The following is a 22,615-nucleotide window of genomic DNA, read 5'->3' as shown; positions in this document are numbered from 1 at the left end:
CTACTTCTGTTTTTGTTTTTGTCAGTTGTGGGGCTTGAACTCTGAGCCTGGGCACTGTACCTAAGGTCTTCACTTCAAGGTGAGCGCTCTACACTTGAGCCACAGTGCCACTTCTGGTTTTCTGGTGGTTAGTTGGAGATAAGTCTCATGGACTTTCCTGCCCAGGCTAGCTTTGAACCTTGACCCTCAGATCTGAGCCTCCTCAGTACCTAGGGTTACAGGACTGAGCCACAAGTGCCCAGCTCTTTGATGGTTAGAAGTAAGAGTTTTATTTACTTTTTGGATCTCAGCCTATACTGTCTAGTGCCTCCATCAGCAGTAATCTTTTTTTTTTTTTTTTTTTTTTTGCCAGTTGTGGGGCCTGAACTCTGGGCCTGGGCACTGTCCCTCAGCTCTTCAGCTGAAGGCTAGTGCTGTACCACTTGAGCCACAGTGCCACTTCCAGCTTTTTTTTTTTTCGGCTATGTGGTGCTGAGGAATCGAACCCAGGGCCTCATGCATGCAAAGCAAGCACTTTACCACTGAGCCACCTTCCCAGCCCCATCAGCAGTAATCTTATATAGAGACCTATCAATGTCTGATTATTTTGCTTAATGCTCTACTGTTCGCTGATAATCTTGATTTTTGGGGTGTGTGTATGTGTGTGTGTGTGTTAGTGGTGGGGATCACATTCAGGGCCTAATACAGCCATAGCACACCCCATGTTTTTCCTTTCTTAAGCCACACACCACTTCCAGCTTTATTTTCTAATTAACTGGAGATCAGAGTCTCATGGTCTTTCTTGCCCAGGCTGACTTCGATCCACAATCCTGAGCTCAGCCTCCTGAGTAGCTATGATTAGAGGCATGAACCACTGGTGCCCAGATTCCTTATTTTTTATTTTGTGCCAGTCCTGGGGCTTGAACTCTGGGCCTGGGCATTATCCCTGAGCTTCTTTTGCTCAAGGCTAGCACTCTACCACTTGAGCCACAGCACCACTTCTGGCTTTTTCTGTGTATGTGGTACTGAGGAATCAAACCCAGGGTTTCATGCATGCAAGGCAAGCACTCTACCACTAAGCCACATTCCCAGCCTGGCTTCTTTATATTTTTTTCCTTCTTTCCTTTCTTTTTTGGTGCCAGTATTGGGACTTGAAATAACACATTGTACTCGCCTCATGGCTGACACTCTACCAATTAATCATGCCTCCAGTCTGGCCTTTTGCTGGTTAATTGGAGATAGGAGTCTCAGATTCTTCTACTTGGGTTGGCTTCAAACTATGATCCTCCAATTCTCAGCCTCCTGTGTAGCCAGGGTTACAGACATCCATTGCATCTAATTTTTCCAATTTTTAAAACCCCAAGTCTTTTGTTTGTTTTTGGGTCCGGTCGTGAGGCCTGAACTCTGGGGCTGGGCGCTGTCCCTCAGCTCTTCAGCTCAAGGCTAGCGCTCTACCACTTGAGCCACAGCGCCACTTCTGGCTTTTTTTTTTTTTTTTTTTTTTTTCTGCTTATGTGGTGCTGAGGAATCAAACCCAGGGCCTCATGCATGCAAGGCAAGTGCTCTACCACTGAGCCACCTTCTCAGCCCCAAACCCCAAGTCTTATCCTCAGGAAATATCCAAAGTTCCCTGCTCTCCAAAACCTTTGCTTAATGAGCTAAAAATAATGGGTGCCTTTACAATACAAAGAGCATGACTGTTCATTGGAAGAAACTGTCCTCTGGGGCTGGAAAGGTGGCTCAGTGGTAGAGCGCTTGCCTTGCATGCATGAGGCCCTGGGTTCGATTCCTCAGCACCACATAAGCAGAAAAGAAAGGCCAGAAGTGGCGCTGTGGCTCAAGTGGTAGAGCGCTAGCCTTGAGCTGAAGAGCTGAGGGACAGCGCCCAGGCCCAGAGTTCAGGCCCACGACTGGACCCCCCTCCAAAAAAAAAAGGAAGAAAGAAACTGTCCTCAAGTTTCTCCTTCAGTGACCTGTCCAATGGTGGTTTTCTGAGGACTCATAGCTGCTTTGAGCTAAGCTGGAAAGGTAAGATGCAGGGAGTGCATAACTTCTCTTAATGTTTTGTTTTCCTCTTCCTTTCCCACTACTTTTTTTTTTTTTTCCCCCAGTCCTGGGGCTTGAACTCAGGGCCTGGCACTGTCCCTGAACTTCTTTTGCTCAAGGCTAGCACTCTACCACCTAGCCACAACATCACTTCTGCCTTTTTCTGTTTGTCTGGTACTGAGGCATAGAACCCAGGGCTTCATACATGCACTCTACCACTAAGCCGCAATCCCAGCCACTACTACTCTTATCGTATCACCACTACCCAAAGCAGTGGCTCTAATACTTTGCTATCAGAATGACTAGAGGAATTGGTAAAGAACACAAACCTCTTTCTTTCTTTTTTTGGGGGGGTGGGTCCGGTTGTGGGGCCTGAACTCTGGGCCTGGGTGCTGTCCCTCAGCTCTTCAGTTCAAGGCTAGCGCTCTACCACTTGAGTCACAGCGCCACTTCCGGCTTTTTTCATTTTTTGCTCATGTGGTGCTGAGGAATCAAACCCAGGGCCTCAAGAATGCAAGGCAAGCGATCTACCACTGAGCCACCTTCCCAGCCCTTCCTTTCTTGTCTATGTGTGAAAATGGCCAATAAAGTGCTACTGCTGAGACTAGGGAATGCTTCAAGTGGTGTAGTGCTTGCAATCACCACATGAAGTTAGAAAAACAAGCAAAGGAATCAATCAGAAGAATAGGGCTGAAAAGGTGGATCAGTGGTAGAGCGCTTGCTTTGCATGCATGAGGCCCTGGATTTGATTCCTCAGCACCACATAAGCAAAAAACAAACAAACAAACAAACAAAAACCACAAGTACAAGTGGTAAGGCACTAGCCTTGAGCTAAGGGGGAGGAGAAGGAGGAGGAGGATGATATTGCCTCAGGATAGCTGGAGACAGAATGCTGAGCAAGAAGAGAGAGGAAAAAAAAGGCCTGCCCAGAGGGTCAAGGCCTGTTTAGAAGCAAGTCTAAGAGCACTGAAGTTCTCCTTGCTGCATTCAGGATGCAAAGATCTGACCATGAAGAGGAATGATAAATCTGAGAGGCAGGAGAGACTAGATAATGATTTGAAATACTGATTTCCAAAGTATCAGAGGTAAGTAAAAGATGGCCTGTTTTTACCTTATGCCAAGTTTAAGTTCACAGTCAAGTAAGTGTATCAGTTGGTCAGCAAGAAAGAGTTCAAGGAATGGGGCTGAAGGTGAAAGCAGGTTAAAAAACAGATTTGGGATCCCTTAACTAGGAAACACAATTCTACAAGACAGCCTTACAGATGCCTTAAGAAAGCGCCCAGCCCAGGAGACAGGGCTGGAACTCATCAAATAACTGGCTTCTAGGGTTCTTTGCTTCCCCTCAGGTCCGGAGCGACATAAGCCGGGTGGCCTCTTTTCTTTCTTCTTTTCTTTGGTTGGTAGTGGGGCTTGAACTCTGGGCTTGGGCGCTGTCCCTGCTCTACCACTTGAGCCACAGCACCACTTGCGAGATAAGAGTCTCATGGACTTTCCTGCTGGGGCTGGCTTTGAACCGCGATCCTCAGAACTCAGCCTTCTGAGTAGCTAGGATTACACGTGTGAGCCACTGGCGCCTGGCCCTCCTGTGGCCTCTTCTGGTCCAAAACCCCAGAGTCCCAGCAGGGCACCGAAGGCTCCCGCCTGGAATCCCAGATACTCAAGAGGTTGAGATCTGAGGATCGCGGCTCGAAGCCAGCCTGGACAGGAAAATCCATGATACTCATCTCCAACTGATCACCAAAAAAAAAAAAAAAAAACCCAGAAAAGGAGCGGTGGGCCAAACGCTAGAGCGCTAACCTTGAGCAAAATGAGCTCCAGGACCGCGCCCAGGCCCTGAGTTCAAGGCCCAGGATCGGCAAAAAGAAAAACAACCCCAAACCACCCAAATCCCCAACCACCAAGCATCCCTTGGAGCCGACAAAGGGCAACGCGGGCCGGGCTCCCGGGGCACTGCGCTCCCGGGGAGCACGAAGGCTTCCAGCCCTTCCGGAAGAGGATTTCCTACAGTGCTCTCCGGGTGAGGGGCAAGGACTCGCCGCCCCGGAGGCTGCGAGCGCTTTAACCTGGCCCAGCGACCCCAAGTGCCACCGGAAACCGAGTCGGCCGCTTCCGCCCCCAGCCGGAAGTCCCTGGCTATTCGCTGCAGAGCGCTTCCGGGGTCTCCGGGAGTCATCGAGCTCACCATGGCGGCCTCCTTGGTCGGGAAAAAGATCGTGTTTGTCACAGGGAACGCCAAGAAGCTGGAGGAGGTGCCGGGAGGGAGTAGGGGCCGGCCGGGAGGCGGGAATAGGCTGAGTGGGGTTTCCAGGCATGGGAAGCACGCGGAGGCCCCGCCGGGAAGGATAGGTGGGAAAGGCCGGGGTGCGGGGAAAGGACAGTGGTAAGTGGGGACGCCCTGTGGGTCGAGGTGGGGATGAGAGCATTTCCAGAAGCCGGCACAGAGCACGTGAGCTCGTGAGGTCGGCGGCGGCGGGAGCTGGGGCGGGGTCCCCTGCAGCAAGGTCACCTCCTGAGGTCGACCCCAAACCGGCTGCCCCGACACCTCTCTCGGATCCAGATACCTCAGCTTTTCCCGACATGATGGCGGCGGGAGAGCGTGAAGTGATTGCTCTAAATTGAGCGGTCCACGGCCCATCATGATCTAGAAATCCCTTTAGTCACTTTCCACGTCTCAGTGGTGTGTGGCACGGTCTCTTCGCCCATCATAATGGCTGTGGCTGACAGTTTTAACAGAACGTAGTTTTAACAACGTGTTGCATGCACCAGAGCCCTTGGAAAAAAGACCTAACGAGAATTTGTATTTTTTTTTTTTTGGGGGGGGGTCCGGTCGTGGGGCCTGAACTCTGGGCCTGGGCGCTGTCCCTCAGCTCTTCAGCTCAAGGTTAGCGCTCTACCACTTGAGCCACAGCACCACTTCCAGCTTTTTTTTTTTTTTGCTTAGGTGGTGCTGAGGAATCGAACCCAGGGCCTCATGCATGCAAAGGCAAGCACTCTACCACTGAGCCACCTTCCCAGCCCGAATTTGTATTTTTCATTTTTCATTTTTTTTTTTTTTTTTTTTGCCGGTGCTGGGGCTTGAAGTTAGGGACCTGGGCTCTGTTTCTGAGCCTCTCTGTGCTCAATGCTAGTGCTCTACACTTGAGCTACAGTGCCACCTCCAATCTTTTCTGTTTATGTGGTACTGAGGAATTGAACCCAGGGCTTCATGCATGCTAGGCAAGCACTTTTACCACTAAGCCAAATTCCCAGCCCTCATATTTTATTTTTATTTTTTGGTGGGAAGCATGAACCTAACTCAGAGGTGCTTGACGTTCTGATCTACACGCCATGTATAAGAAGTAAATCTGTCTAATCAGTTGTTAACTAGTTGTACCAGGGTCAAACCCAGCTTCACACTTGCTAAGCATGCACTCTACAGCTGAGTCACACTTCCAGCTTAGATTTATGAAACAAGGATAGAAATATTGGTCAAAAAGAGTATAAGGAGCTGAGCGCTGGGGGCTCAAGCCTGTAAATCCTAGCTGAGGCTGAGATCTGAGGATCACAGTTCAAAGTCAGCCTAGGTAGGAAAGACTTTGAGACTCTTTATCTCCAATTAGCCACTTAAAATGCCTGAACTATGGTTCAAATGCTAGTGCACTAGCCTGGGGCGTGGGGGGGGGGGGAGGAAGTAAGGGGAAGGGATAGCTTTGGGATAGTGCCCAAGTCATGAGTTCAAGCCCTAGACAAAAACAAAACAAAAAGTATAGAGGTTAGTTATGTGGCTCACTTGATAGAATGCCTACTAGCAAGCCAAAGGCCCCGAGTAAAAGTTAAATCAAAAGGTATAGTCCAGTGCTAATAGGCTAAGTGGGGAAATGCAATAAAACCTGTTCAAATTCATGTTCTCTCTATGTAGTGTTTCTTTCTGGCATGGAGCAGGACTCCCAAGTGAAACATGAGAATGCTGGCACTTCTCTATGAGGACAAGGGTGGTGTTCTCAGGAGCTAGGGTGCAGCTGATGGAAAGGTTTGAAAGCTTGAGGCCAGATCAGTCAAGCAGATGGCAGTACCATCCTGAATGAAGTCCATGTAGATTGGTGGACATCAGAACCCAAACCTCTGGCTGAGAACACGGCTTTTCTACATTTGAAGAAGGAGCTGTAGTAGCATGTGCCTGTGATCCCAGCACTGAGATATCTCTGGCAGTAGGATAATGAGTTTGAGGCCAGGCCCAGCCTCTTAGCAAATTCAAAATTAACCTGGAATAGATAGTGAGACCTTGTCTCAAAGATAAACAAAGAAACACAGCTCAAGTGATAAGTGCTTGCCTAGCAAATTTGAGATCCTGAGTTCAATCCCTAGTACCACCCCCCATCCAGAAAAAGGGCTGAGATGTTAAGTGTGGCTCACTACTAGGTAGAACAGTTGCCTAGCTAGTACAAGGGCCCAGAAAAGAAAAGAAGGGGCTGAGTACCAGGAGAAGCTCCTTGGAGAAGATAACTTGAACTTTGCCTAAACAGGGATGTCTGCCTCTCTCCCTTTTGGGGCTAAGGATTGAACCCAGGGCCTCATGCATGCTAGACAAGTGTTTTACCACTGATAGACATCCCCAGTGCATCCTAGGGGAGATTTTTTTCATCTCTTCATAGTCCATTGGCAAGGTGATGAACCCTATTGTGGACTCTTTGTCAGGAAGTAGTTCTTTATTTTCATTTTGAGATAGTGGTTTACTATATAACCTATGCTACCCTTGAACTCTTCATCTTCCTGCCTCTCTGAAAATAATTTATAATATACAAAATAAAGGCATAAAAAATAACAGGAAATAGACTATACTTTTATTTTGGGGGGGGGGCGGGGGGTCCGGTCGTGGGGCCTGAACTCTGGGCCTGGGCGCTGTCCCTCAGCTCTTCAGCTCAAGGCTAGCACTCTACCACTTGAGCCACAGCACTACTTCCAGCTTTTTTCTTTTTGCTTATATGGTGCTGAGGAATCGAACCCAGGGCCTCAGGCATGCAAGGCAAGCGCTCTACCACTGAGCCACCATACTAAAGGCTAATTCTCAACATCTTTGCTGTATATGATAGAGCAAATTTATCACCCCAGAATTTGTGAGACTGGGGCAGGAAAACTTGAGTTTGAGACTAGCCTAGGCAAAGTTAATGAGACCCTGTCTTGGAAAATAGAATGTTTATAATTATATATTCTTTATTAATGCGTTAAAGGAGTCAGTTCAATAAAGTTTTCTTTAATTTTAAAATAATGAGGTTTGTAAGCATTTTTCTTTGTGTAAATATTATTTTGAGATAGAGACAACAAATACAATGGGGTAGATAACATCGGTCATTTTAATTTGTTTTCTCTTTTTTTTTGGAGGGGGAAGGGGGTCATGGGGCTTGAACTCAGGACCTGGGTGCTGTCCCAGAATTTTTGTGCTCAAGACTAGCACCTTACCACTTTGAGCTACAGCTCCACTTCCAGTTTTCTGGTGGTTAATTGGAAGTAAGAGTCTCATGGACTTTTTTGCCTGTACTGGCTTCAAACCCTGATCCTCAGATCTCAGCCTTCTGAGTACTAGGATTACAAGCATGACCCACCAATGCCCAGCAATTTTAATAGTTTGAAAAGTAATAGGAGCCAGGGGCCAGCTCATGCCTGTAAGCCTAGCTATGCAGGAGGCTGAGATCTGAGGATCACAGTTAGAAGTCATCCTGGGCAATAAAGTCTGCGAGATTCTCCAATTAATCACACAAAAAGTCAGAAATGGTGCTGTGGCTCAAGTGGTAGAGTGCTAGCCTTGAGCAAAAGCTCAGGGACAGCGCCAAGGCCCAGAATTCAAGCTCCAGGACTGGCCAAGGGGGAAAGAAGTCACTGGCTTGAGAGGATAAAGCTGAAGGATCTTGAGTTCCAGATCAGCCTGAGCTCCACATATGCAAGATACCCTGTCTCAAAAAAAAATAAAAATCACTGCTGAGAAGATTATTTTGGTTTGTTGAGTACATTCACAATGGAAAGAATGATAAATTTTAATTGGAAGAATGATTCTTCCCATCCAGTTACCCTCTAGAACTCTGGATGATCCTTGATAGGAAGATAGTTGGGGTGTCTTAGGAGCAGTGAGAAGAGAAGTGTTCTGAATTTGGGGAAAGGGATAGTCATAAGCAGAGACCTGAAATTAGAGGAGTAGGCAAATGGCGTATCAGTTTGCTGAGGTGGGACCCAAAGGCTCATGGACCCAATTTGGTAAGCTTTAGGGGATCAGTGGGAGAGTTAGCTCACATGATAATAGGGAATTCTCCAATGATAATTATGTTCTTTTATTTTGGAACAGGTCATTCAGATTCTAGGTGATACATTTCCATGCACCTTGGTGGCACAGAAAATTGACCGTATGTTTCTGTTTTTGCTTTATTTTTAAAAGATGGTTCGATTTCTCTGTCTTCCCCGTGACCTGACTGTGTATGTATGTGTCTGTTTTCCTGATAAGTGCCAGAGTACCAGGGAGAGCCAGATGAAATTTCCATACAGAAATGTCAGGAGGCAGCTCGCCAGGTACTTATCCTTTGCTTGTCCACATTCAATCCTGGGGCATGTGCCTCCTGGGAACAAACAGAATAGTAGCAATTCAAAGACCTGCCCAAGCACAATTCTGTTGGCACCAGTTAAAACTGGCTTTGAAACAGTGCCTTCCTGTTCCAACCCACACCCTTCTGCTTCTCAGGTACATACCTTCCAGCCCTACATTCTCCCCACACACATCCATCCCTGCAGGCATACATCTTTGGAGAACTGAGGAGCATGTTATGAATTGTTAAACTTCCTGTATGTGAATCCCAGCAGTTCCTTTGTCTGGAGCAAGCTTTGTACCTGCCAGTGTTTTAGTGTTCCCAGCTGTTATTATGAAGATGAAGAGGGCTGGTGCTGTCACTCGTGATGGGCCTCTGTCTGCTGACCTCAGCTAGCTGTGGGCTTGGCCCTAGACTGGGTGGCTTTTGGGAATGTATTTCTTGATTGCAGGTTTCAGCATTGCATGTCCTTGTGCTGCAGGTACAGGGGCCAGTACTGGTGGAGGATACCTGTCTGTGCTTCAATGCCCTTGGGGGACTTCCCGGCCCATACATGTAAGTGCTCCCAGCTTCTTGCAGGGTCCTAGACATAAAACCAGCAAAATAGCCGGGTATCATCAGCTTAGTCTATAATCCTAACTACTCAGGAGGCTGATATCTGAGGATCGCAGTTCAAAGCCATCCCATGCAGGAAAGTCTGAGGGACTCTTAATTCTAATTAGCCACCAGAAAAATGGAAGTGGTGCAGTGGCTCAAAGTGGTAGAGTACTCGCCTGGAATGAAAAAGCTCAGGAACAGCTGCCAGACCCTGTGTTCAAGCCCCATGACCAACAAAAGAAAAAACGCAGGGCTGAGAATGTGACTTAATGGTAGAGTGCTTGCCTAGCATGCATGAATCCCTGGGTTTGATTCCTCAGTACCAGAAAAAGCTGGAAGTGGCACTGTGGCTTAAGTGGTAGAGTTGTTAACCTTGAGCAAAAGAAGTTCAGGGACAGTGTCCAGGCCCTGATTTCAAGCTCCAGGACTGGCAAAAAACAAAAACAAAAAAAACAACCGGGCGCCGGTGGCTCACACCTGTAATCCTAGCTACTCAGGAGATCTGAGGATCGCGGTTCAAAGCCAGCCCAGGCAGGAAAGTCCGTGAAACTCTTATCTCCAATAAACCACCAGAAAACTGGAAGTGGTGCTGTAGCTCAAGTGGTAGAGTGCTAGCCTTGAGCTGAAGAGCTGAAGGACAGCACTCAGGCCCAGAGTTCAAACCCCACGACCGACCAAAAAAACCCAAAAAAACAAAAAACAAAGAACAAACAAAAACTCAGCAAAACAGAAACGATTGCTACCTGATATTTTGGATCATTCACTATCTTGGCATCAGCATTAATACTGCAATTGTCCTAAGGACAGATTAGGGATACTGAAGAGGTGTGCCTTTCTTTTGTAAAGTGTGAGAATGTGATTATGTAAGTGGGGTTGGGAAAGGGAAAACTGCTCGTTTCAGAGGTACATACCCAAGCGGATCAGTTTCACAAAAGAGGAAATAAGAAAGTTGAGATCTGCAAACTGATTTCCTTAAAACTGTCCAGTGCCCGGGCCCTCTTAGGTTTGTGTATTTCTAGAGTACAATTTGAAAACATCCCTGTTGTGGACATGGTACAGAAGTGTTCCTGCTACGTTTTGAGTGCACATATCTAGCTTTTGGATGTGAGTTAGGCATGGTGATGCACTCCTGTTAATTTCAAAATTTGAGACGTTGAGGCAGGAGGATGGCAAATTCAAAGCTTGTATTACATAGTGAAACTCTATAGAGCTAGGCACTGGTGGCCCACACCTGTAAACCTAGCTACTCAGGAGGCTAAGTTCTGAGGATCTTGGTTTGAAGCCACCCTGGATAGAAAAGTCCATGAGACTCTTATCTCCCCCTGTCCTCAGCAAAAAGCAAAAACAAAAACTGGAAGTGGTGCTGTGGCTCAAGTGGTAGAGTGCTAGCCTTGAGCAAAAGAAGCTCAGGGCCTAAGTTCAAGCCCTAGGACCAGCACAGAAAAAGAAACTAACATAAAATTGACCAGTTTGTTTGCCAAAGCAATTGCACCTGTATATACTTATGTCTACAGTATATATATTGCTCTACATCCTAACCAGCCATCCTCATCACTATCCTCCCCTACTATCATGACCTTTTAGTACTTATAGTTAGGGGCATGGGAAATTTTACCACATGCAGTTTTTTTTCTTTTTTAAATATATATATATATGTATATATATATTTATTGTAAAGATACTGTACAGAGGGGTTACAGTTACATGAGCAAGATAATGAGTCCATTTCCTATCGAGCATTGTTACCCCCTCCTTTGTTTTTCCCCTACCATCCCTTTCCTCCCCCTCTCCCCAACTCCTCCTCCCTCCTCCCCCACTCCTACCTCCCCCCCTTCCTTTTTTTTTAGTCTGTCCTGGGGCTTGAACTCTGAGTCTGGATGCTGCCCCTGAGCTCTTCAGCTGAAGGCCAGCACTCTACCACTTGAGCCACAGTGCCACTTCTGGTTTTCTCACAGACATTCCTGCTGGGGCTGGCTTTGAACTATGATCCTCAGATCTCAGCCTCCTGAATAGCTATGATTACAGGTGTGAACCACCACCGCCCAGCTCCGCATGCAGGTTGTTTTTTTTTTTTGCCGGTCATGGGGCCTGAACTCTGAGTCTGGGTGCTGTCCCTCAGCTCTTTAGCTCAAAGCTAGTGCTCTTACCACTGGAGCCACAGCGCCACTTCCAGCTTTTTCTGTTTATGTGGTGCTGAGGAATCGAACCCAGGGCCTCATGCATGCAAGGCAAGCACTCTACCGCTGAGCCATCTTCCCAGTCCACATACACTTTTAAGTTGTCTTTTCCTAGTTACCAGTGAGGTTGAGGCTTGTATTTACTTAGGGCTTATTGCCTATTTGCCTACATATCTTTCTGTCTACGTGTCTCTGTCTGTCTATCTGTCTATTATTGCAGACAGAATCCATGGCCTCAAGCATGCTATGTTCAGGAGTTCTAACACTGAGCTAAATATTTACCCCCTCCCTTAGATTACTGCTCTTTATTTTGAGACATTCTTTTTCCTTTTGGCTGTCCTGCAGCTCTGATTTTCTGGAGTATAATCCAGAGAAGGTGATAGGAAATTCATTTGCTCTGGTATCTGACTATTCTTTATTTCTTTTGCAGAAAATGGTTTCTGGAGAAGTTAAAGCCTGAAGGTATTTTCCCTGTTATTTTTCCCTTGGATCTGTTGGAACTGAGAATCTTGGGGGTAGTTTTAAAAACAGAAAGGTCTACCAGAAATTAAAAGTCCTGGATCCATCCTCAACCATTGGGCCTCCCTTTACCTTCCCTGTCTGAAACCTGGAACTCACCTTTCCTTGTACTCCAGAGAACACTGAGATAGGGAGAAGGTGAGGGATGGGTGGTGAAGCTGTGAATTGCTAATTGTGGCTCTCAAAAGGGATTTCACCTGCTGGTCACTGATGGCTCATACCTCTAATCCTAGCTACTCAGGAGACTTGAGACCTGGGGATTGAGGTTCAAAGCCAGCCTAGGCAGGAAAGTCCATGAGACTTTTATCTCCAATTAATCACAGAAAATTAATTACAGCTGGACACTTCCAGCTGTCTCTCAAGTGGTAGAGTGCTAGCTTTGAGCAAAAGGAGTTTAAGGACAGCACCCAGGCCCAATGTACAAAACCCAGAACCAGCAAAAAAAAAAAAGAGAGAGAGAGAGACTTGACCCTAGTGACACCTGTGGGCCCTGCGTCAGCCAGGGCCTTGCCTGATCTGCAGGGAGTGTTGTGGGGGACAGTCCTTCTCAGATCTGGATAGTTTATACCCTACCACCTACATGGTTATGCCAGTGTTCCCTTTTTAGGTGCTTTATAAGTAGGAGTGGTGGCATTCTTCTGTAACCCAAGCACTCAGCAGGCAGGAGTTTGAGGCCTACAACAGTGAGTTCAAACCCAGCATTCACTACATAGCCATACTTTGTCTCAAAAAGCCAAGGGTTGGGCGGTAGCTCAGTTGTAGAACACTTATTACCTAGCATGCATGAGGCTCTGAAATCCAGCCCCAAACATGCACAGTAGTAGAAGAGAATAATAGCCATAAATATGTGTCATTTTTGTCATTTAAAAAGCTAGCCATGGCTGGGCTCTGGTGGATTACACCTGTAATCCTAGCTACTCAGGAGGCTGAGATCTGAGGATTGGGATTCAAAGCCAGCCCAGGCAGGAAAGTCTATGAGACTCTTTTATCTCCAATTAACCACCAGGAAACTGGAAGTGATGCTGTGGCTCAAAGTGGTAGAACACTAGCCTTGAGCACAAAGAGGCTCAAGGACAGTTCCCAGGACCTGAGTTCAAGCCCCACAACCAACCAAAAAAAAAAAAAAAGCTAGCCACTGGTGGCGCACACCTATAATACTAGCTACTGAAGAGGCTGGGATCCAGGCTGTTGCTGTCCAAAGCAGAAAGGTCTATAAGAGCCTGTCTCCAAAATAACCAGCAAAAAATTAAGCTGCCTCAGATGATTGAGTACCAGCCATGCAAGCCAGCATTGGGGAGGCTCAGGCAGGAGGCTTGCATGTCAAATCTAACCTGCCTTGGTTGCATAGAAAAAAGTGAGCAGGCCGGGCACTGATGGCTCATCCCTGTAATCCTAGCTACTCAGGAAGCTGAGATCTGAGGAGTGTGGTTCAAAGCCAGCCAGGAAGGAAAGTCCGTGAAACTCTTATCTCCAGTAAACCACCAGAAATCTGGAAGTGGCACTGTGGCTCAAGTGGTAGAGTGCTAGCCTTGAGCTGAAGAGCTCAGGGACAGCGTCCAGGCCCAAAGTTCAAGCCCCATGACCAAAACAAAACAAAAGCAAATCCTAAACATGTCTGTTTGGTTCTTCAGTCTGTATCTGTGAAAGCTGAAAGTTTTTGCAAAGGTTAACCAATCAAAATTATGTGTATGTAAAATTATTTGTAAGTGTAAAATGTGTGTGTATGTGTGTTTAGTGCTTCAGACTGAACCTAGAGCCTTAAGCATGCTAAATATATACTCACTGAGTAGTACCCTCAACTAATTTCTCAATATTATGTAATTATTTGGGGATGGGATTTCTTATTTGTAGCAAAAATGCTGCCTTATAGTTGGGAACCAACAAGGTCCACATTGCATTGATTCACACTTTTTTTTTTTGGTCAGTCATGGGGCTTGAACTCTGGGTCTGGGCACTGTCCCTCAGCTCTTCAGCTTAAGGCTAGTGCTCTACCACTTGAGCTACAGCACCACTTATGGTTTTCTGTTGGTTTATTGGAGAAAAGAGTCTCATGGACTTTCCTGCCTAGGCTGGCTTTGAACTGCATTCCTCAGATCTCAGCCTCCTGAGTAGCTAGGATTACAGGTGTGAGCCACCAACGCCTGATTCCCCACTAGATTCTTTTTTTTTTTTTTTTTTGGGTCCGGTCGTGGGGCCTGAACTCTGGGCCTGGGCACTGTCCCTCAGCTCTTCAGCTCAAGGCTAGTGCTCTACCACTTGAGCCACAGCGCCACTTACGGCTTTTTTCTTTTTGCTTATGTGGTGCTGAGGAATCGAACCCAGGGCCTCGAGCATGCAAGGCAAGTGCTCTACCACTGAGCCACCTTCCCAGCCCTCCCCACTAGATTATTTTTATGTTCCCATGACCTACTTAATTCACTCTGTGACTTAGAGTTATTAGAGTTATTATCAAATGCTTTATGAGATTTCAGGAAAACTAGATCATTCAAACTTTTTTTGGGGGTTTTTTTTTTTGGGGGGTCCTGTGGTGGGGCCTGAACTCTGGGCCTGGGCGCTGCTCTCCAGCTCAAGGCAAGTGCTCTACCACTTGAGCCACAGCACCACTTCCGGCTTTTTTCTTTTTGCTTATGTGGTGCTGAGGAATCAACCCAGGGTCTCATGTATGTAAGGCAAGTGCTCTACCACTGAGCCACCTTCCCATTCCTCACTCAAACTTTTGAAAGAAATTAGAGAACACATCAATAAATGGAAAGATATCTCTGGTTTTCTGAGAGACTTATAAGAGTCTCATGGACTTTCCTTCCTGAGCTGGCTTTGAACCGTAATCCTCAGATCTCGGCCTCTTGAGTATCTAGGATTATAGGTGTGAGTCACCAGTGCCCTACTCACACATTATTGTTGTTGTTGTTGTTTTACAAAACCTTATGCCAGCTAGCAGATAACCAGTTTTGGATTTCAAGCAGGCCCTGATCTCAGCTCTCTCATGAAGGGCCTTTTGCCTTTTTGGAGGGGGAGAGGGAGGGATGGGACTGAGCAGCATGGAGATACTGAGACTTTGCTGTACTTGTCCACAGGTCTCCACCAGCTTCTTGCTGGCTTTGAGGACAAATCAGCCTACGCGCTCTGCACCTTCGCTCTGAGCACCGGGGACCCAACTGAGCCTGTGCGTTTGTTCAGGGGCCGGACCTCCGTGAGTACCCACTAGAATGCAGTTCTCCTTTGTTGCACCAGGTGGCGTAGTGCCCTAATGCTGAAGATCTGTAGGACAATGCCAAAAGGGCACTCCAGGGACAATTATCAGGGCCTTGCTGGGTGGCATTCCTGGGTACCACAGTTAAAAGCCTTGTTGATCCCTAAACTTAGTTGACCCCTGAGGCCGCTAGGTCAGCTTCTGAGGTATGATATGCCCCAGTTCTCTCCACTCAGGGTCCCAGTAAGAAGAGAACGTTCAAACTTAAGGTAATTGCCTGAGAGCTACATCTGTTGCTCAGATGTTGCTCCAAAATCTCCTTATCCATCTGCCAGGGTGCGGCTTCTCTCAGCTGTCCTCCACCTTTCCACAGAATTTTAGTCTTCTCTGTTGATGATGGAGAGAGAACCCAAGGCTTTGCCTATGTTAAGCAACGACTCGACCACTGAGCTACCTTCCCAGCCTAGAATTTTTATCTGTCACTTGAGTTCATTCCTTCTTTGGTTGCTATTCAACACCTCCGCACTTACCTATCAGAACCCTAAATATAGCTGCTTTTCTCTTGGTCCAGTCCTCCCTTCTAGGTGCTCAGCACCCTCATCCTTCTGTTGGTCTCTTTGTGACAGGCCACTTAACTGCCAAATCCCTCTGCCAGGTTAAAATCTAGATGTACTCTGGGACTGTCTACAGATACTTCATTTTACTATGCCTGGTTATTTTTATGGTAGTAAAATAACATAACATGAAATACAACTTCTTTTTTTTTTTTTTTTTTTTCCAGTCATGGGGCTTGAACTCTGGGCCTGGGTGCTGTCCTTCAGCTCTTCAGCTCAAGGCTAGTGCTCTACCTCTTGAGCCACAGTGCTACTTCCAGTTTTCTGGTGGTTTATTGGAGATAAGAGTCTCCTGGACTTTCCTGCCTGGGCTGGCTTTGAACCGTAATCCTCAGATCTCAACTTCCTGAGTAGCTAGGATTACACGCGTGAGCCACTGGTGCCTGGCTTGAAATACAACTTCTAAAAGTACAATACATCAGTGTTAAGCATATTTACACTGCTGTATAATAGATCCCAATCACATTTAAGGCCAAAGAGTATTTCGTTGTGTGAATAGTCCATATTCTCTGTGTGGATTTATCTGTCATTAACCTTTAGGTTGCTTCCACCTCTGGGCTATTGTGAATAATGCTGGGTGACATGGGAATACAGCCATCTCAACATCCTGTTTTCAGTTCTTTAGGATAAGCACCCCGAAACAGGTTGCTGGGTCACTGCTTGGTTAAATTGTTAAAAATGAGCAGTGGTTGCTGTTGCTTTTCCAGAAACTTCCACTTAGCAACAGGCCTCACTGCCTGCAGGGACTGAGCAACTGATCCGTTGTCAGCCTGCATCACTGTAGTCCCTGCCATTCCCTGTTTTCAATTTTGTCTGCCTTATGGGCTTTGTTACTTGCCAGTCCTCTCTGAGGTGGCCTTATTCATTCATCTTGTTCTGTTTTCACCAGTACTCATTCTCATTGACAGGCTGGTTGCGCCTTGTCCATAGGAGCACATTAGCCAGCTTGTCCTTTTAGCGAGAGATGCCAAGCTCCACTCCATTCCAGGACCCTTGTCCCAGTGACACATGGAACATTCTCTCTCTTAAAAAAGTTAGTTATTGGGGCTGGGAAGGTGGCTCAGTGGTAGAGTGCTTGCCTTGCATGCCTGAGGCCCTGGGTTTGATTCCTCAGCACCACATAAGAAAAAAGCCGGAAGTGGAGCTGTGGCTCAAATGGTAGAGCACTAGCGTTGAGCTGAAGAGCTGAGGGACAGCACCCAGGCCCAGAGTTCAGGCCCCACGACCGGACCCAAAAAAAAAAAAAAAAAGTTAGTTATTGGGCTGGGAAGGTGGCTCAGTAGTAGAGCGCTTGCCTTGCATGCATGAGGCCCTGGGTTTGATTCCTCAGCACCACATAAGCAGAATAAAGCCGGAAGTGGCGCTGTGGCTCAAGTGGTAGGGCGCTAGCCTTGAGCTGAAGAGCTGAGGGACAGCGCCCAGACCTAGAGTTCAGCCCCCACGACAAAAAAAAAAAAAAAAAAAAGATAGTAAAGACTGATTTCTGTTCTGGTGTTCAACACCTTGTTGGGCTGTTGTAAGGCACTTTGCATTTGGTAATAGTTCATATACTCCTTATTTGACGTGTACCAGCAGGGAAGGCTGTCTTGTGATTCCAGTGCTAAGACCACTGTAGGCGCAGTGTAGGTACTCAGAAAACTTGTCACTTTAGTGACACTGAGTGGTCCTGTAATTGACTGTGGTCACACAGCTCCCTACTAACAGGAGACTTTTCCTTTGGCTCTGCATGACTTGATAATTAGGTGAAAATCCCCATCCTGGCATTCTGGTGATTGAAACCTGGATTTTTTTGCATGCTATCCTAATTATTTATTGTTTGTTGGTGGTATGGGTTTTTGAACCCAAGACCTTGCATGTGCTAGACAAGTGCTCTACCACTTAGTTATTTTCCCAGCTATTTCCCTGGTATTTTTGAAAATGTTATGTGCACTGGGCGCCAGTGGCTCATGCCTGTAATCCTAGCTACTCAGGAGGCTGAGATCTGGGGATTGTGGTTCAAAGCCAGTCCAGGCAGGAAAGACTGTGAAACTTATCTCCAGTAAACCACCAGAAAACTGGAAGTGGTGCTGTGGCTCAAGTGTAGAGTGCTAGCCTTGAGCTGAAGAGCTTAGGGACAGCTCTCAGGCCCAGAGTTCAAGCCCCATGACTAACAAAGAAAATGCTATACACATAGAGGCTATCCTCAGAATTCAGAGCCCTTAACTTCCTATTAGGAACACGTTTTCTCCCAATTTTTCAAACTAAAGAGGGAGAGTGGGCCCAGAGGTGTTGGTGGACCAGTCAGATTCACAGTAGTTCCTGTGCCTCCCGCTCTGTATTTTATGTAGGTATTATCAAACATGGACCCTTTGAACTGCAGTTGAGTATTTAATCAAATTCCCAAATAGCCAAATTCAAACTGTCCTCTGAGTGCATCTCCAGTCATACCTGTCCTGTTTCCTGTGGCAGGGACGAATTGTTGTGCCCCGAGGCTGCCGGGACTTTGGCTGGGACCCATGCTTTCAGCCTGATGGATATGAGCAAACGTAAGGAGCTCTAGTTCCCTCCCTGGGGTGTGGGCTTGGGTGGGCACCCTGTACAGGTGCAGGCACGCGGATATGGGTGGGGCAGGCTCTGGAGAGTGCCATTCCAGCTCAAAGCAGCTCTGCGGGTATGGACTCAAGGAATCCAGGTGGCCCAGCCCACACACACCAGGGTTGATCAGGTGTCCTGGGCTCTGTCTGCACTCACCCCAGAGCAGCTGTGTGACCAGTGCTTCTTTCTCTGGCCTTGGCCTACCAAGAGATTTTAAACCTGAGAGTTTCGTAGGATTCTTGCGTTCCCTTATTTGGATTGGGAAAAATGTTCTGACTTGCAGTCTCTTGGAATCGTGAAACCCCATGGTGCTGCATGTTCTCCAAGTTTCCTACCTTTGTGTATGCGACACATATTTGTTCTTATTAGATTTGAGCTTTCCAGGCTGGAGGCCCCGGGGTGTATGGCCAGAGGCCTCAACTATAGCTACACAAGGCTGAAGGAAGACATAGTAAAGCAGCATTGTCCAAGAATGCTCTTGGGTGACAAGTGTCTGCACTGTGGTTGCACTGCCATTAGGCACATATAACCCAGTGGAGTGCTTGCAATGTATTCTGAGGGACTGAGTTTCTTCTACTTGTGGCTAGTGGCTACTATATTGGATAGCAAAGGTCTAGAGCCCAGAGACGGGCTTCTCACCTCACTGGAGTTTTCTCACAGAAGATGGGCTGCTGGCAGTCGCCAGGCCTCCCCACCCCCAGTGCTGTATTTGCTTTGTCAGGTCCACTGCTTCTTGTCAACAGATGACAAAGCTGATCAAATATGCAGCTCATCCCTGTCTCCACCGTCCTTTAACGACTTTTGGACACACTAGAGCAAATTTTAATATCCTTTCATGATTATTAATAAGGGCTTTTACCTACCTAGGAACTTAAAATTATCCAGTTAAATTGAACAGTCTATAGGTAGCTGGGGATCCCCTGCCCTGCTTCCTCAGGGCTCCTTGAGTTTGGGGTTCCAGGGGTGAGTTTCCGGTTATGTCCTTCTGGGATCTGGTTTCTCTGTCCTCTGAACTGCTACTTTACCTCCTTAGGTATGCAGAAATGCCCAAGGCTGAGAAGAATACCATCTCCCATCGATTCCGGGCCCTGCTGGAGCTACAGGAATACTTTGGCAGTGTGACTCCTGGACCTAAAGGTGATCACTTGGGCCCAGGATCTGGAGCCAGCTAGCCAGAAACCTCCCCATCCTAGAGGCACCCTTCTAAGGATGCCCAGCAGGAGTGCCCTTTGCTAGCTGTGTTGGGCAGCCTCACCATTCCAGATTGGAAGAGCAGCTGGCTCTGCTTTGAGAAGCTCTGGGCAAGTTGAAGCCTGACTCTTGCCCCAGGAATTCAGTGATTGCTCCTGTAGCCTCTGGGCCTGAGATCCCGACAGGACCTTAGGTGTTTAAAAGCAACCTTGGCAGGATTGAATGTGTGGGTAAGAACCTTACTGTCTGTAAGGTTCTTTGATGTTTTGAAAATGCAGTAAATGGAAATGTGAAAGGCATTTGTTTCCAAAATAAAATTTGCTTTGAGCCCTGCTCCAGGCTGATGTCTGAGTCCCCTTTGGCAGGTACAGGAAGCCTTATGGGTGGGGGTGGCAGAAGGGCAATGCTGTTGCCAAGGATATTAATCTGCCATTGTTAGCTAGTGTTACATCTTCTCCATTTTTGCTTTTTTCTCATCCTCGTGTGTGTGTGTGTGTGTGTGTGTGTGTGCGCGCGCGCGCGTGTGTGCGTGCATGTGCCCACGCACGTAAGTTTTGGAGCTTGAACTTGAGGCCTCTTGCTGAGCTTTTTTTTTTTTGTCGGTCGTGGGGCCTGAACTCTGGGCCTGGACTCTGTTCCTCAGCTCTTCAGCTCAAGGCTAGCACTCTACCACTTGAGTCACAGTATCACTTCCATTTTTTCTGCTTATGTGGTGCTGAGGAATCGAACCCAGGGCCTCATACATGAAAGGCTAGCGCTCTACCACCTGAGCTACAGCGCCACTTCCGGCTTTTTTTCTTTTTGCTTATGTGGTGCTGAGGAATCGAACCCAGGGCCTCATACATGAAAGGCAAGCGCTCTACCACTGAGCCACCTTCCCAGCCCTTGCTCAGCTTTTTTTTCTCACAGCTGGTGCTCTACCACTGGAACCCACACATCTGGCTTTCTGCTGGTTAATTGGAGTCCCAAAGATTTGTCTGTCCAGACCCTCTGATCTCAGCCTCCAGCATAACTAGGATTCCAGGCATGAGCCACCGATGCCTGCCTTCTTGTTATTAAAGCCATGGATCATGAGTTACAGACTTGCCTCTCTCTGTGCCAGATTTGTGCTGCCTCCTCCACCCCCTCAATTAGTTGATACCTCTGCTGGCTTGTGCCGGACTGCGGCTGGACATGTGGAACATCCGTCATTTTACTTTATGCCTTTGTACATTGGAGCAGCTAAAACGCTTATTATTATAATGCCAAGTTATTTTTCTGGTGGGAAGGATGATGGAATACTTACTGTCATAATTCAGCCTAGAGACTGAGACCTCAGTAAGTGTATAAGTGTATAAGTGTGAGGCCAGGAGGCCTGGCTCAGCAGCCCTGGGAAGCCATTCTTTGGAAGTGATTTTTGGGGCCCAGATGGCTGCCTTGGATTTCATGCAAGTCATTCCCTTGAGGAAGGGTGCACATCCTCAAGGATGTCTAGAAACTATAGGGCAGTAACAGAAAGCAGAAATGGGGTTTCTTAATGCAGGTGGGTCCCTCCCAGGGGTTCAGCCTACTGAGAATGGTGAGGAGCAATTAATTCATGGATCACTACAATTCAGAGTATCACTACTCCCTCACAGACCCAGCTCGGTAGTTTCCCCAGAAGTGCTGGCATGTCACCCTGCACGCTGCTGAGCCCCCTGAGCACAGTCCCTGTTTAGTGTCTGGGTGGGAGGATGTCTGAGGGACTGCTTGTTCCTTGTCTGTCCTTGTCTGACTCTACCCAGGCCACTGAGGAAGGGGTCCCCAAGACAGAACTTGTAACTCACGGGAGGAGTACATGTGGCAGGGCATCCTGGTGTTTGCTGAGCTCCTTCCTGAGACCTGGCCTGGGTACACATATACTTACTGACTTATCTCTAAAACAGGACTGTGGAGAACAGACTTGAACCAACCTCTCACCCTAGAGTCCAGTTACATCTATCTCCATTCTGCAACCGTATTCCGGGGCAGGTCGGGGAGGGCCCATCCCAACACCATTCAGCCTGCTGGTATTTGCCAGTCCATCAAGTATAAGGTAGCATCTGAGGACTTGGCATTTCTGATTACTGAGAGGCCTGTGTGTGTGTGTGTGTGTGTGTGTTCGTGTTCATGTGTCCATACAGGGCTTGATCTCTCGACCTTAAGCTGCTGACCCAGCTTATGTGTGTGCATATGTGCCAGTACTGGGGCTTGAATTCAGTGACCTTATGTTCTTATTTGGCTTCTTTTGCTCAAGACTAGTGCTCTACCATTTGAGCCATAGCTCCACTTCCAGCTTTCTGCTGGTTAATTTTTTTGGGGGGAGGGGGGGTGTGGGGAGGGTTGTGGGGCTTGAATTCAGGGCCTGGGCGCAGTCCCTGAGTTTTTTCACTCAAGGGTAGTGCTCTATCATGAGCCATGGCTCCACTTATGGTTTTCTGGTGGTTAATTGCAGAGTCTCATGGATTTTGCTGGCTGAGGTGGCTTTGAACCACAATCCTCAGATCTCAGCCTCCCGAGTAGCTAGGATTATAGGTGTGAGCCACCAGTGCCCTGCCTCCTCCCTCTCCCCCGTCACTTGAGCTATACCTCTGGCCCACGTTGGTTTGTAGGAATTCTTTTGCCTGTTTCAGGTATTAGTCCCTTTTGTTTTAGATGTAACAAAACTCTTCATCCACTACTACATTCCAAAACCCCTTAGTCTGCAGGGTATTTGTGAAGCCAGAGCTCTTTAAGGAGATGTGGCAGCACCTGTGAGCCAGTGTGCCTGTCTGCCATTCATTATTGCTCCCAGGTGTGCACAGGGACGCTCACTGAACCTCAGATCAGGTTCCCTGATGGCTGCCACTGTCTTGGACCCTGGCCAACCACCAAATGAACAAGTAGAAGCATGGCAGGCCAGTCCCCACAGTCACACTGTCACTGTGAGCCCTTCCAGTACATGCCCTGCACTCCACACTGCTTTCCACCCCCAGCCACAGCACCTTACTAGGCTCAGGCCCTTCCTCCTGGGCCCTTGCACATGATGGTTCCTGAAGATGCCAGGAAACAGGGCAGCACAGAGGCTGCCCAAATCACCCACAGGATTGGAGGTGACAGCCCATCCCGGTGGCACTCAACAAACAAGTTCTTTCCATTTCACTTCTCCTAGGTTGGGGTAGCAGGGAATAGAGGCAGCATACA

The 22,615-nt window shown here is 47.6% G+C and overlaps 1 protein-coding gene across 1 annotated transcript; it reads left to right on the top strand.

Moving 5' to 3' along the window:
• Nucleotides 1-4,171: 4,171 nt before the first annotated feature.
• On the top strand, nucleotides 4,172-19,768 carry Itpa (inosine triphosphatase). The gene is made up of 8 exons (XM_042694450.1): nucleotides 4,172-4,274; nucleotides 8,339-8,396; nucleotides 8,495-8,559; nucleotides 9,055-9,128; nucleotides 11,778-11,809; nucleotides 14,941-15,056; nucleotides 18,119-18,195; nucleotides 19,278-19,768. Exons 1-8 carry the CDS (start codon nucleotides 4,209-4,211, stop codon nucleotides 19,414-19,416), a joined length of 627 nt encoding a protein of 208 aa, XP_042550384.1. The 5' UTR covers nucleotides 4,172-4,208; the 3' UTR covers nucleotides 19,417-19,768.
• The last annotated feature ends 2,847 nt before the right edge of the window (nucleotides 19,769-22,615 follow it).

The sequence above is a fragment of the Dipodomys spectabilis genome, unplaced genomic scaffold, assembly GCF_019054845.1.
Source record: "Dipodomys spectabilis isolate Male_0828 unplaced genomic scaffold, ASM1905484v1 ptg000175l, whole genome shotgun sequence".
Taxonomy (NCBI): Eukaryota; Metazoa; Chordata; class Mammalia; order Rodentia; family Heteromyidae; genus Dipodomys; species Dipodomys spectabilis.
The sequence above is the reverse complement of the archived record's forward strand: the minus strand, read 5'-3'. Positions and strand labels throughout refer to the sequence as shown.